Source organism: Panicum hallii, chromosome 1 (assembly GCF_002211085.1).
Source record: "Panicum hallii strain FIL2 chromosome 1, PHallii_v3.1, whole genome shotgun sequence".
Classification (NCBI taxonomy): Eukaryota; Viridiplantae; Streptophyta; class Magnoliopsida; order Poales; family Poaceae; genus Panicum; species Panicum hallii.
In genome coordinates, this window is record NC_038042.1 from 50454958 (window position 1) to 50469978 (window position 15021).

Genomic DNA, 15021 nt, shown 5'->3' on the forward strand with positions numbered 1-15021 from the left:
ATGGCGAACTCCTACATCAACGCCTTCTCCAGCTCCAAGTGGGAGGACTGGCGTGAAGGTTGGGTCATCGCCGAGGCCGATCCCCACGACCGCCTGGAGTTGCCAACGGAGGGGCCCCAGAGCGATCGGAGCACCTGGAAGGCCAAGCCGACGATGCCGGAGGAGCTCGGCCCGGTCCTTGATCGGGTCAAGAATTTCTCAAGGAGCGGCCTGATGTCCCTGATCGTGCTGGGCGACTTCCTGAAGCGCCGCATCGCTCCCCTGCAGCAGCGGACCAGGATGGCCTACATGTATACAGGGTCGAACGACTCCTGCAGGATCGCGCGCGGGCCTGGCACCGACTTCATGTAACACCCTAAGGTAATCTCCTTAAATTTTAAAGAATTTATTTTAGCTCAAATGAAATTTCCAAGGTTTTTATCCAATTTTGTAGCATTTAAAGTAATTTTATAACACAAGTAATTAAATTTATTATAGGATCAACTTGTTTGTGCATTCATGCTGGAGCATTGTTTTATTTGTGTTGAGTGTATAGGGTTTGAATTCAAATTTAATTGAATTCAAATAGGTTTGTTTGAATAGTTTGAGTGTAGGAAAGAAAAAGAAAAGAAGAAGAGGAGGAGGAGAGAACAGCAGCCCAGCAGCCCAGCAGCCAGCGGCCCAAACCCCCTCTTTCTCCCCCTTCGGGCCCTTTTTCCTTCCCCCTCCCGCATGGGCCACGGCCGGCCCATTCCTTTTCCCCAGCCCAAGCCGCGCGGCCGCTCTCTCCTTTTCTCTCGCTGCCACCCGGGCCCGCATGTCGGTGCCCCTTCCTTTCTCAGCCGGCAACCCGAGCGCCCGCAGCTCTCTTCCTCTCTTCTCTCTCTGGCGATGTGGCCCCGCATGTCAGCTCCTTCCCCTCCTTTCTTTTCCCCTCCCCTGTTTCTTCTCCGCCGGCCGGCCGCTCGGCCACTGCCTGTGGCCCCGCTCCGCCGCGCCCAGGGCTCCCTTCCCCGCGCTCGCAAGGCCCGCTGGCCAGCGCCCGAGCCTCCCCTTCCTTCTAGAAGCCGCCCGCGTTTGGATTAGATCGACCCGCACGAGTTCGCGGGCGATGCGGGGGCCGTTACGCGAACGACCCGCACGCCGAGGCTGTCGCACCCCTTTTTCTTAGCCCGGCCGCTCTCTCGCGCTCCCCTCAGCTGCCACTGCCTCCCCCAGCTCCCCCCTGTGCCCTAGCGCTGCCGTGCTACCGCTCGACCCAAGGACAGCGCCGCCCCTGCGTCGCCACGATTTCGCCCCGGCGCCACCAATCTCCGACCGCTAGCCGTCATCATCGCATCCTGGTGTGGTAAGGAACGCGCCGTGCCCCTTTTCTCTCCCCATCTCCCTCTGCGTGAGCGCATTCCCTTTGCCGCCATGAACCCGAGCCGCCCTCGCCGTGGGAAGCTCTGAACCGAGCCCCAATCCGCCCCCTTGAGTACATAGATGAGTTTCCCACGTCATGTTCTACCTCTAGGGCTTGATCCCGTCCAAAAGCCGAGCCCGAAGCACCAAGATAGGTCAGCTCCGGCGAAGCGCCGCCGCAGGAGCTGAGCTCCGGTGACCCAGCGCCGCCCCCTCCGCGCCCGAACATCGTGAGCCGTCCGATCCGTACCCTGCGCTCGCGATTAGATCGAGGCCTCATTGAATCGTGACCCTTAGATCCAGATCTAGCGGATCAAAACCAAAGATACCGGTTCGGGCACGGGATAGATCTGATCCGTCCAATCCCAGATGAGTGATCCAGATTCGAGGCCGCTAAGTATAGATCCGAACCGTTGGATCCAGATCTGACGGTCACCGTGCGCGCGTACCCCTTCGCGTAGCAGATCTAATCCGAGCCGTTAGATGACGATCCAAGGGCCCAGAACAGAAGATACCGCTTCAGCCGCTTCTTTTGCTAAAGAGCCCCTGTCTTTTGGAGGAATCAACCCGCAGTACCCTCTAGTTCAAAAGTAACTACGGTTAGGTCCTGTTTTATCCGTTTAGACCCCTGAGCTTTCCGGTTTTTGAACCCGCAGTCCATGCCATGTGTTTTCACGTGCTAGCCCCTGTGCCTACCCTTTATTTATGTTTAAGTCCTCGGTTTTGCGCAGAACCCCTTAGAACCTCCAGTTTTCTTACAAATAGGTCCCTGGATCTTGTTTAAAGCGTAGTTTTCGCATCCTAGCTCCGTTTTAGGTGTTCTTTATATCCACGCGATCGTTGTAACGCGTAGAATAGTTCTAGCATAGTTTTATGTGTTGTTTCTATTGTTTTGGTGTACTGTTTTCTTATAGGTGCTTTTATTCTGTATATGTGTATGTGTGGACCATGCGTGATGATCGTGAGTAGACGCCGAGCCTTTGGAGCAGTACCAGGAGCAGCCATCTTCCAAGCAGTTCCAGCAGCAGCCGGGAGAGTACGAGGAAGGCAAGTATAACATGAACCTCCTACCACTTTTTAATACAAATTCATACTGCATTTTAATTCTGTATGCCTATAAGGATTTCCTAGCCACTTTATACCCTTCATATATAACCTTTGGGTTGCATTTTTGTTAGTTGTGCTAGGTTGCTGCGCTATAACATATCTTGGTCCTTTTTAATTAATTTGTTAATGATCTTATGCAACTTAATTCTGGAGCCGACCCTCTGTGCTGTGTGCTTGAGTGGTTTGTGCGTCGTTAAAAATATGTTTTGCTAGAAACTTGGTTTAGGGGGCCAGCACGGTGCTTAGTGCTTGGTTGGCCACTCTCCATAAGGACCGGTTCATAGAGCGACAACCTGGGACAACCGCGCAACCACAAGACTGGAATGGGACGGTTTTGACTTACTAATTAGGTCGTGTTGGTTCGGGAGTAACTTACCTGCGTGGGCAAGAGGGGTGGTAAGCTTCAATGGTCCCTGCTCCTCCGGCTTGGTCTGTACTGTGTGTCTTGTACCCCCGGAGGTGGGCCCCATCGTTGCTGATCCAGAATCCTTAGCGGTTACACCTTACTAATGTGATCCTTTGTAACGGTCTCGTAGTGTGCTTGCTAGCCATCTCACCTAAGGAAGTGTGATGAACTACTAGCGTAGCTCACGACTTGTGGGTAAAGTTGTGCAACCTCTCGAGAGTGTAAAACTGATATATCAGCTGTGCTCACAGTCATGAGCGGCCCAGATCCTCCTTTTGATTAGTGGGGTTATCAACCTTTGAGTAGGGAGATTTCCCCGGGTGGTTTTGGTTTGGATGGTCCTCAGTAGCTCTTAATTAATACTGATTAATTTCTTATGTAATTTGGGTTCATGGTAATTCATCCACTTGTAGTAATTAGCTTTAATAAAATTTTGCTAAGACTAAAAGCTTATGCAGTTGGGTCAGCCAGCCTAGAGCCTCATAGTTTGTGTTATACTTGTTGAGCACTAGTTTGTACTCACACTTGCCTCCCTACTTTTCTGTTCTATTTCGGATGTCTTCGACTGCTGCTCAGTGCCCGGCAACGTGGAGGACTACGTCAGCGGCTTCGACGACTTCTAGGTGTTTGTTTCCCAGTCGACGTCCCTGTGGCGCCCAGCTCTTCGTGTATTCATTTTACGCTTCCGCATTCCTTGAACTGATTCTTGATTCAGTTGTAATAAAGATATTCATTTTATAATTTATACGCTTTTATTCGTGACATGTGTTGTGATATCTTGATAATCTGTTGTATATATGCGTGACTTGATCCTGGCGCATATATGATTGCTCGATTTATGTTCTTTATAAATCGGGTGTGACACTTCACCAGGGCGGAGCTGGAGGTTGCGATCCGGGGAATGACCAGCGACGCGTTCAGCCCGGAGTCCCTGGTACTCCCGAGCGGGGTCAAGGCCCTGTGCGAGGACCAGGCGCTGCGGTCGTCAGTCCTGGCGTCAATGCCGACCCTCAACGAGGGTGGCCTGGCGGTCCGGCAGCTGGGAGGCGACCCCAATCGCGGGATTCACATCCCCGGCGCCTCCCCCAACCGCCAGCAGCACGCCAGCCAAGGTCCCGGGGGGCCAAGCCCCGGAGGTCCGGCCCCCACCGGGAAGGGAAAGGACAAGGTGCCGGTGCCGGAGCACCGCCACAAGGACAATGCGGGTGCCGTCCCGGCCCGGAAGGACAACGAGACACAGGGGGCGGCGCCCGCACGGAGCAGCCAAGCGGAGGGGTCCAAGTCCCGGAGGCTCCAGCGCGGAGACGGCTCCTTCGTCGGGGAGCCGGCCCCCAAATGCCAGAAGACGGTAGAGGCGGAGAGGCAAAGCCGAGCTCCACCACCTCCGCCGCAGTGCCAGCAGCCGGAGAGGAGGCCGAAGGAAGCGTGGCGGCCTTCCCCAGAGCAGCAGACTCCTCCGCCGCCTCCGACGACACGACGCCCCATGAGGCCACCACCGCCGACAGAGCCCAGGCCGCAAACCCCGCCCCCGCCACCAGAAGCGCCAGCGGCCGGGGACCACCACCAGAGGTTCGGGGGGTCCTCGGCAGGAAAAAAGGTCCCCCCAGTCGCCCGGGGCGGTTGGGAGTGGTACAACTTCGTGTAAGTAGACTTCTCAGGGCTTTTTATTTCTTCATTTGTCTTCTGGGGCCCTAACCATGTCGGTGATATGACAGGCCCCATCCTTCGGACGCATCAAGCGCGTCAGCTGGAGCCGCACCAGCTAGGGGGTCCGGCCCCCAGCCAGTACTTTCATCTTCCCCTGCTGGGGGGTCAGCGATGACTCCAGCAGGGTCCCCGCCCGTGCCAGCACCAGAAGCTACCGGACCTAGAGGTCCGAAGCCAGAGGCCGCCACACCCCCAATACCCGAAGCCACCCCCTAGGAGGAAGCCACCAGACCAGCTACGACGACCAAGGCGCCAGCCGCTGCAGCAGCGTCAGACGCCATGGCAGAGCTCCCTCCAGCCGTGCCAGTGGCAGAGGAGGCTGCAGCAACGGCAGAGGCGGCAGCGCCGGAGGCTTCGGAGGTGCTGGAGGCAGCGGCGCCAGAGGTCGCAGAGGTTGCCAACACCACCACTCCACCCGCGCAGGAGGAGGAGCCGGAGGTGGTGCTGGGGAGGCGCCTTCTCCCGAGCCCAGCGGAAATCCCCCTCCCCCGCCTCTTTGCCAAGAGCCAGCAGGTTCAGGAGGAGCTGGAGGCAGGCATCCGCCGGGAGTGGGAGAAGCTGGAGGTGGAGCACCTCCGGCTCTCCGACTGGGAGCACCGCCTAGGGGACCGCATCAAGACCGTCTCCGCCCGCTATGCCAGGGAGCGCGCCGAGCTCGTGCTGGAGCGCGAACTCCTGCAGGAGCAGCTGCAGAAGGCTCTCGACAGAGAGGCGGTAGCTACCCAACGGGAGAGAGCGGCCGCACAGCGGGAGAAGCACGCCACCGAGCGGGAGCTCGTGGTGGAGAAGAGGGTGCACGCGGCGGCGGACAGGGAGAAGACCGCCTTGGAGCTGGCCAACCAGGCCAAGGTGGTGGTGGAGGTGACCAAGGAGTAGGAAGCTGCCCTTGCAGAACGGGACGCAGCCGCGGCGGAGAGAGAAAGCAGGCTTGCCGCCCGCGAAGAGGAGGAGGAGACCCGGCTCCAGGAGCTCCAGGAGCGGGAGGCGGCCGTGGAGGAGGAGCTGGCAGCCGGGAACTGGAGGCTCCAGGAGTGCGAGGTGGCCCTCCAGAAGAGGGAGGCCAAGGTGGAGGAGTTCCTGGCGGAGCGGAGCGCCAGCATCAGCCGGATCGCAAGATGGGCCGGTGAGGTGAACCCCTCCTTGGAAGCACTCGGAGCAAGCCCCATCTGGGAGGCGGAGGCCCCACCTTCACTTGGCGCCGCCCTCCAGGTGCTGGACTCCACCGCCGAGCGACTGCAGGACCTGGAGTCCAGCATGCACGACCTCCTAGAGACAGAAGGGCGAGCAGTTGCCCGAGGAACGGCAGAATACATCCTCACCTGCATCCGGAGCCACGACCCTGCCTTCCAAATGACTCCCGTCCTGGTCGGCCCCATCCGGGCGACGGCGGCCGCCGCACAGGAAGGAGTACAGGAGGCGGCAGACATGGTGGTGTCCTGCATCCGACGCCGACCCGGACCTGCAGGGAGTGGGGGCGCCTCCGGACCACCAGAACGATAGGCCTAGTATCTTTGTTATTTCTTTTGTAATACAACTTTATGATGTAATATAACTTTGTGATGTAATATAACTTTTGTGATGTTGTGTACATTATAAGTTATATATTTGCTTTGCTAGAAGCAAGACTTGAGCATTTTATGTGTCTGTTTGTTGTGGGAAAAGTGAAAAAACTTAGCAGTTTTTCCCATTGCCGATCTTGTGATGTGTTCTCAAGCGTACCGAGGTCCCCTGGCTCCTTGGGAGGTAGTCGCGATAGGTCGGGACTAGCTGCCATAGAACCGAGGTCCTGCACACGATTTAGGATCGACGCTTAGTAGACGTCCCCACGAGGTCCCGGACTTACCAGCGAGGGTCTTCTGAGTGGCGCAGCGAGTCAGAGCACCAGGGCCTAGGTTCGGGGATTAAAGGGGTCCCGGCCCCCGTGTCCGTGGTTCGAGGTACAACGGTACTCGCCCTAGGGGGGCAGAGCGCGTAGGCTTAGGGTACGGAACTAGGCTAAGCGGCTACACAACCCTGGACCCCAGCAAAGAACGAGCACGTCTCCCTGAAGCAAGTTCCCAGGTGTCCGGTTCCTTTTCCCCTGCGAAATAGAGGTCCTGGGACAGAGACATAGCGTAGCAACTCAAGAAAGGTCTCGGGCACGTCACAGACGTGAAAGACCACATGGGGGGTTAGTGTAGCGAGAAGCAAAGAAAAATTAGAATCGCATAAACCTCAAGGACACACTGAGAACAAATCTTTCCTTAATGAATTGGTACAGAAGAATTGTGCGATGTACGTCTGGGGCCGGGTTTACGAGGTCGGACCTCCACCACCCTGGTCCGCACAGTGATGCTACCAATTACAAAGGAAAAATTTCCTCTCAACTAGGTCCTAAGGATAGAACTTACGGAGGTGCTCAATATTCCACGGATTGGGTAGTTGCATGCCTTCCTCCGTAGCCAAACGAACAGATCCGGGTCGGCATACCTTTGTCACCTTGAAGGGCCCTTCCCAGCTGGGGGAGAGTTTGTGTAGCCCCTCTCGGTTCAGGATTCGCCTTAGGACCAGGTCCCCGACCCGGAGCTCCCGACTATGCACGAACCGCTGATGGTAGCGCTGGAGCGCTTGCTTATACCGTGCATTTCGAACACTGCTCGCCATCTTCACTCGTCGACGAGGTCCACGTCGTGGCGACGCTGCTGTTCCTGCAAGTCCTCATCAAAAGCTTGGACTCGTAGAGAGCCCATGGTGATCTCCGGGGGAAGCCACGCTTCGGCCCCGTAGACCAGGAAGAAAGGGGTTTCCCCGGTCGCCCGGCTGGGTGTGGTCCGGTTCCCCCACAGCACGTTCGGAAGCTGATCAATCCATTTTGCGCCATGTTTCTCAAGATCACAGTAGGTCCGGATCTTAAGCCCTCAGAGGATCTCAGCATTAGCCCGCTCGACTTGGCCATTGCTCCTGGGATGCGCCACTAAGGCGAAACAGAGCTGGATGCCAATGTCTTCACAGTATTCTTGAAAGTACTGGCTCGTGAACTGAGTCCCATTGTCGGTGATGACCCGGTTCGGGACCCCGAATCGGCACACAATCGACTTGAGAAGGCAGTTGCTGATGCCTTGGTGATGTTGACCACTAGGGTTGCTTCCAGCCACATGGTGAATTTGTCAATGGCGACGTAAAGGTACCGGTACCCGCCGACGGCCCTAGGGAAGGGTCCCAAGATATCCAACCCCCATACAGCAAAGGGCCAAGAGGGAGGAATCATCTGCAGTGCCTGAGCCGGAGTGTGTATCTGCTTTGCATGGAACTGGCATGCCTTGCAGGACCTTACCAACTCAGCTGCATCCTGGAGCGCTGTCGGCCAGTAAAAACCATGCCGGAAGGCCTTACCGACCAGCGTGCGGGATGAAGAATGACTTCCGCACTCCCCTCCATGGATCTCCGCGAGCAAGTCGCGGCCCTCTTCCTGGGTGATGCACCGCATGAGGATGCCGTTGGCGCCACGGTGGTAGAGATCCCCTTCTACCACCGTGTAACGCTTAGCCATCCGGACTATGTGCTCAGCAGATGCTTGGTCTTCAGGAAGGAAATTATCTTTCAGGTAGTCCCGGACCTTAGAGATCCAAGCATCGGGACCTTCCTGAGAAACAGGGCACGACCCCCTGAGGTCTTCGGGACTCTCAAGGAAGCACATAACCCTTGGTGGGCTCCACGGATGGAGCGCCGCTGGGACCGCTAGCTTCGAGGTGCTAGTCCGACCCCCTTCGCCCAGTTCGGCAGGCTGTGCGGAAGGCTTCAGCAGACGTCTTTGGAAAATGCCCTCTGGCATGGGTGCCTGAGTCGATGCGCTCGCGGAGAGTGCATCAGCAGCTGAGTTGCCTTCGCGTGGAATATGTTGCAGTTCCAGCACATCGAAGTCCTTCTCCAGCCTCCTCACATGATTGAGGTAGGCTGCGAGCTAGGGATTGTTGCAGCAACACTCCCCCCGGACCTGCCTGATGACGAGCTGAGAGTCTCCCTTGACCAGGAGCTCCCGGACCCCCAGGGACAGAGCCACCATGAGTCCAAAGATTAAGGCCTCATACTCCGCCATGTTGTTAGTGGCCTCAAAGTCGAGGTGCACCATGTACTTTAACTGCTCGTCATGTGGACCGATGAGGACCACGCCAGCCCCTGCCTTGTTGCTGCGGGCGGACCCGTCGAAAAAGAGCGTCCAGTGAGGTCCGGTGAACACCGGAGCCCTAACTTCCGGATGTGGGAGGTCCGACCCATGGTCCGGACCCCCTGGGACGCTTGGTGCTGGTGTCCATTCTGCGACAAAGTCAGCAAGGACCAGGCTCTTGATGGCATGGCGTGGCTGGAAGTTGAGTTGAAAACCAGCGAGCTCAGCTACCCACTTGGTGATATTGCCCGTGGCGTTGGAATTGTGGAGGATGGCCCTCAATGGGTAGGAGGTCACCACCACAATCTTGTGAGCCTGGAAATAGTGATAGAGTTTCCTGGACACAACAAGGATAGCATAAAGGAGTTTATGCGTCTCAGGATACCTGGCCTTTGCTTCATGAAGGACCTCACTGACGTAGTAGACCGGCTTCTGCACGGCCTTGACTCTGCCAGCCGGATAGGATCCTTCTCCTTGGACTGGGGACTCGCCGGACCCCAGGTCGCAAGGTGCTTCCCCGGGTCAGGACCCAGCCGGACCCTCCGAAGCAGGGCCGGTTGTTTCGCTGGAGGAGGCCGGACCTCCTTCTCCTAAAGGGGGATCCACAGGGGCCCCCTGCGGGAGATGCTCGGACCTCTCTGTCACCAGCACCATACTGATCACTTCGGCCGTCGCTGCAAGGTAAAAAAACAGTGTCTCACCTGGGTCTGGTGCGACCAGGACCGGCAAGGAGGTGAGGTACTGCTTCATCTCCTGGAAGGCTCGTTCTGCCTCTTTAGTCCATGTGAATGGACCGGACCCCCTCATCAGCTTGAAGAAGGGAAGGGCCCTCTCTGCCAACCTCGAAATGAAGCGGCTGAGGGCTGCAAGGGACCCCGTCAACCTCTGCACAACCTTGAGACGCGCAGGGGGCCTCATTGCCTCGATTACCCGGACCTTGTCCGGGTTTGCCTCGATCCCCCGGTGGGAGACCAGGAAACCAAGGAGCTTTCCCACCGAAACGCCGAAGATGCATTTCTCGGGGTTAAGCTTGGTGGAGGTCGCGCGCAGCTTGTCGAAGACTTGAGCTAAATTTTCTAGGAGGGAATTTGATTCTCTAGTTTTGACAACGATGTCATCAACATACACCTCAACTATATCTCTAACCAAATCACCTAAAGTGATGTTCATTGCACGAGCAAAGGTGGGTAGAGCATTAAGCAATCCATAAGGCATTACTATATAACAATAAAGACCGTCCACTGTTATAAAAGTTGTATGCTTCCTATCATCCCTAGCCATTTTGATTTGATGAAAACCAGAATAGGCATCTATGAAGGACAGCAAATCACACCCGGAGGTGAAGTCTACAATCTGATCTATACGCGGAAGTGGATAAGGGTCTTTTGGACATGCCTTATTGAGATTGGTGTAGTCGATGCACATCCGAAGCTTCCCGTTAGCCTTCGGGACCACGACCGGGTTGGCCAACCACACTGGGTGGTAGACTTCCTCGATGAAGCCAGCCTGCAGCAGCTTGCGGACCTCTTCACGGATGAAGTTTTGCCGCTCAAAGGACTGCTTGCGTGGCTTCTGTCGGATCGGCCTGGCGTCGGGGCAGATCTTCGATGGTGCTCAATCACCTCCTTAGGGATCCCGGGCATCTGTGACGGTTCCCAGGCGAACACGTCGACATTTGCCCGGATGAAGGCGACGAGCGCGCTTTCCTATTTCTCTCCCAGATTCCCACCGATGCGGGTGGTCTGGGAGGCCGCCGCTCCGACCTGAATGGTCTTCACGGGAACATCGTCCGTATCAGACGGACGGACCTTGGGTGCCTTGGCCAGGGCCTTGGCACATGAGGATGAGGGGTCGGACCCCTCGGCACCGGCTGCGGAGGCAAGTCCTGCTGCCAGCGCGTGGAGCTTTTCAACCGCCACGACGGCAGCGGCCCGGTCGCTCTGGACGGTGAGGACGCCTGCTGGAGACGGCATCTTGAGGACCAGATACCCGTAATGGGCAACGGCCATGAACCGGTACAGGGCCGGTCTGCCAATGATGGCGTTGAAGGGGAGGTTAACCTCCGCAACCTCGAACTGCACGTTCTCGGTATGGAAGTTGTCCTCCATCCCAAATGTAACCGGCAGGGAGATGGTCCCTACCGGGTACACTGGATCTAGGCCCACTCCGGAGAATGGGCGCGAAGGAGCCAGCTTGGACTCTAGGATCTGCAGGTGCTTGAACGCTGCATAGCTGATGACACTGAGGCCTGCACCTCCGTCGATCAGCACGTGGTGGAGCCGAACGTTGGCGATGGTGGGTGTCATGACCAGCGGCAACACACCTGCGCCCGCCATGTTCTCCGGGTAGTCCGATGGCCTGAAGGAGATGGTGATGTTCCTCCACCGCTGATGGGGCGCCGCCTTCGGCGTCCCCGGCTTCACCGAGAGGATCTCTCGGTGAAGGGTCTTGACGTCTCGGCGGGAGACGAGCTCCGAACTGCCGCCGTACATGACGTACAGCTTCTTGCGGCGCTCGTCCCTGCCGGACTCAGAGTCGGACTGGTGGAAGAGACCCTTGAGGTCTTTGTTGGGGGTTTGATACCCCAACTCCCTCTCCGTCGTGGCCGCGTCGGCATCGGAGGCCTTCTCCTTGCCGGACCGACGCGGAGGAGAGGAGCCTTCCCTTGAGGCTTGGTCGCGCCTCTTGCTAAGGCGCTCTGCGAGCTTCTGGATCTCGCGGCACTCTGTGGCGCTGTGGCGAGCCCCAGGATGAACAGGGCACGACCCGGGTCGGTGTGCTGTTGCCGTGGGCGCTTGCCTCGGGGGTTCTGGCCCCTGGTCGTTGTAGCAGCAACGGCCGGACCCCCTATCCGTGTCTTGTCAAAGCCACGGTTCTTCTTGTTCTTTTTCTTGTCGCTGCCAGAGGCAGTGACACTAGTCCCGCTCGTCTGAGCGGGTCCTGCCTGGGTTGCAGAGTGTCATGCACGGCCTTCTGCAGCCCTGGCGCATTTGTCCGCCAAGGCAAACAAGGTGGTGACGGTTTCCACCTGGTGAGTCGCCAGCTTCTCCAGCATCTTCTCATCAAGGACCCCCTGGCGGAAGGCCGTGATGATAGATGCATCGGAGATACGTGGGATGGTTCCACGCACCTTGGTGAAGCAGGAGATGAAGACCCGGAGGGTCTCTCCGGGTTGTTGCCTCACAGCGTGGAGGTGGGCCTCCACACTATGCTGCTGGTACGCACTGGCGAAGTTCACCGTGAACTGTGCGCAGAGCTCACCCCAGGACTGGATGGTCCCCAAAGTGAGGTTCATGAGCCAGGTCCGGGCTGGCCCGGTCAAGGCTACATGAAAGTAACTTGCCATGACGGCTTCGTTACTTCCAGCCGCCGTGATGGCGGTGATGTAGACCTGCAGGAATTCTGACGGGTTGGAAGTCCCGTCGTACTTCTCCGGTAGGTGTGGCCGAAACTTGGACGGCCAGGCGACCGCGCGAAGGTGGTCTGCAAGCGCTGTGCAGCCCACCCCGGACACCGGTGCCTGGACAGGTCCCTGCCGCGCCGGCGCTACCGCAGCAAGTTCGGCATCGAGGTCACGACCCTCGATGTTGAGCCGGCGACCACGCGCCCGCTCAATGGAGACACGGGCGTCCTCTCCCGCATGTCTGCAGTTGAGCTCCGCCCGGAGATCCTCGGTCCGTGCACTCCTCACCGATGGCGAGTGCATAGAATCGGATGCGCCGCTCTGACGACGGTGTTGCCTGGACACAGACCCCCCCGCTGAGACCGGGGAAGCCTGCGCTAGGTTGAGGAGGCAGTCGACGTTGTCATGCCATTGCCTCTGGGCGTCAGGCGAGGCAGCCTCACCAGGAGGGTTGCGAAGCAACTCCTTGGCTGCCACGAGCGGCCCATTCGGTGCAGGCACCGATTGGGCCGCGGAGGCCCGCTCCGCAGGAGCCGCACGCGCTGCCGCCCTGGACGCAGGACGGCGTGAGGCGTGCAGAGTCGAGGACGCCACTTCCTCACCCAACAGGAGGTCGTGATGACCATTTTCCTGTGCCATTGTGGTCTTGAACTTCGACCAAGCGCAAACCAAACCTAAAGCCCCCTACCTGGCGCGCCAAATATCGGAGGAAATCTCCAGCCGGGTGGGGGAATGCACCCGCCTAATCCTAGTTAAGGATGGGTTTGGAGGAGACTTAGGAGCGCTTGATCGATGTGCGAATGAACACAGGAAGGACACAAGGATTTTAGAGTGGTTCGGGCCGCCGGAGCGTAACACCCTACATCCACTTGGAGTTGTATTGATTGTCTAAGCCTGGATGGAACTTAGCCTGTGCTAGAGCCAAAGATTGGACCTTGTGAACCTGTCTTCTAACGAGTGCACTCTCCCTTTTATAGTCCAAGGGGAGTGCTTACACTGTGCGGGGCCCCGACAGATGGGCCCGGCTAACAGGAGCCTGTTCTATGAGATATACGGAGATCTTCATCTCCAGCTCCTCACTGTAGTCTTCACGGTTGGGAAGTTGGCGTGCGTATCTACAGCCTCGATATGGTCGTGTGCCGCCTTGCAGCCACAGTGACCGCTGTCAGTGTTGCCCAACAGTGAAGCCGTGCTGCCACTGTTGGGCCAGAACCTGTCAGGCGAAGGAGCAACACTGATCCGCCACGCCGTTGCCTCCGCGCGCTCTGTTGCAGCGCACGCCTCGGCTCACCTGTTACAAGCCATCATCACGCACGCGCGCGGCTCCGTGACGAGACTGTACGCCGCTTGCGCACAGTATACGGTGATACGACGCGCCGCCTTCGAAACAGGCGGGCTTACCGTGATGTCAGCCTACCTGCCCCGTGTGTCAGTGGCAGGCCATACTTTTTGACTTGGGCGAGCCCGGCCCACCTACCAGCATTTAATGCGGTAGTTGGGCTGGAGACCCGCTAAGGGCCTTCTGCCATGGGCACGTGGCAGAGCCAGCCCCGCTCCTACCGTGGGGGCGGCACGTGGCGGCACCGGACCCCTTCCCCGGGGGAGGGGGTCCGGGCCCCGGAGGCCGGTCGGAGCGGTCAGGCCCATGGAGGTCTGGCCCCCACACGTGGCGGCCCCGGGCCTCCCTGGGGAGTCCGGGTCCGAGGGGGCTACCCGAGAGCATCCCTATCTTCATGGGCACACAGAGGCCCCGGACCAATAAGAGCACGGGGAAGGTCCACAGACCATGATCCCAGCTGTGTATCCCACGTCGCCCAAAAGACAAGGAGGAGGCTAAGGATAGTGAGGTGCTAAGGGTCTGGACACTCTAGCAGGAGGTACCCCTGTCCGTATGCACCGACGGATGCGTACTGCTTGATTAATCGATCGAGAGGCTGCACGGCGCTGTGCGCTGTCTACACTATATAAAGCTAACTGAAACTCGAAGAGGCAGTATAGCGGTTGTGTTCATCGGAGGAGGATGTGAACTTGGAAATATTAGTTAGGCGAAGAGGCCACCCCTCCTTCACGGGCCACCTTTTGTTTTGAATAAAGCACCGCATCGGCCCATCTCGTAATATCCTATCCTTTTGAGCCCGAACCTCGCCGCCGTGTCGGTACGGTGGTTGTACCCTGGCCTGGCACCCTGCCTCTCCCAGTGCTCATCGCCGACTCTGCCGAGCGCCGCTCTTACAGGTCGCCGCAACGTGATCGGCACTCGGCAGGGCGGAACAGGTTCCCCTCAGGCTCAGGATCTCCTCTCTCCGCTACGCCAATGATCTCATTGCGAGCTGCAGCTGGCCGACGCGGCGCCATGGCCATGGCTACTGAATGTTTTGTCTCCTAGAATTGGTAGGTACAGCCCCTTGGCACATGGCCATCTCAATGGAATGTGCGAAGTATTGCTTGATGTATTAAGTAATTAACAATGGTTGGTACGAAAAATTCCCAAGGTAGGTACTGATCCACGCACGCTCACAGTGTTGCCGAAGATTATTAGAAATCTAAAACCCGACAAGCTAACTTGGGTATTTCTATGTGCAGAACAGTTGCATATATGCTGTTAGCTAGAATGTACTTTTCAGATCAACAAATGGAGTTCTGAAGTTCTCTGTTCAACGCTTGTCTACAGTGCTACTGATACTGCCACGAAAAGACATGCAGCGGAAGAGTAAGTTCCTATAGTGTCCTGATTTCGTCTTGCCAAATCTTTCAGTGTTCTGAGCGTCAATTGATAGTAGCCATGCTAATACTAGCAAAAACGATGCCGTGATATGTTGCAGCTTAAATCATATATCAGTCAGACGCCTACAGGAATAGCTGATCTTACCA

At 57.5% G+C, this 15021-nt stretch overlaps 1 protein-coding gene across 1 annotated transcript; it reads left to right on the plus strand.

Annotated features, from left to right (window-relative positions):
• LOC112898160 (basic proline-rich protein-like) lies at window positions 1-4541 on the plus strand. The gene is made up of 2 exons (XM_025966544.1): window positions 1-215; window positions 3770-4541. The coding sequence occupies exons 1-2, from the start codon at window positions 1-3 to the stop codon at window positions 4539-4541; spliced, it is 987 nt and encodes a 328-aa protein (XP_025822329.1).
• Window positions 4542-15021: the final 10480 nt, after the last annotated feature.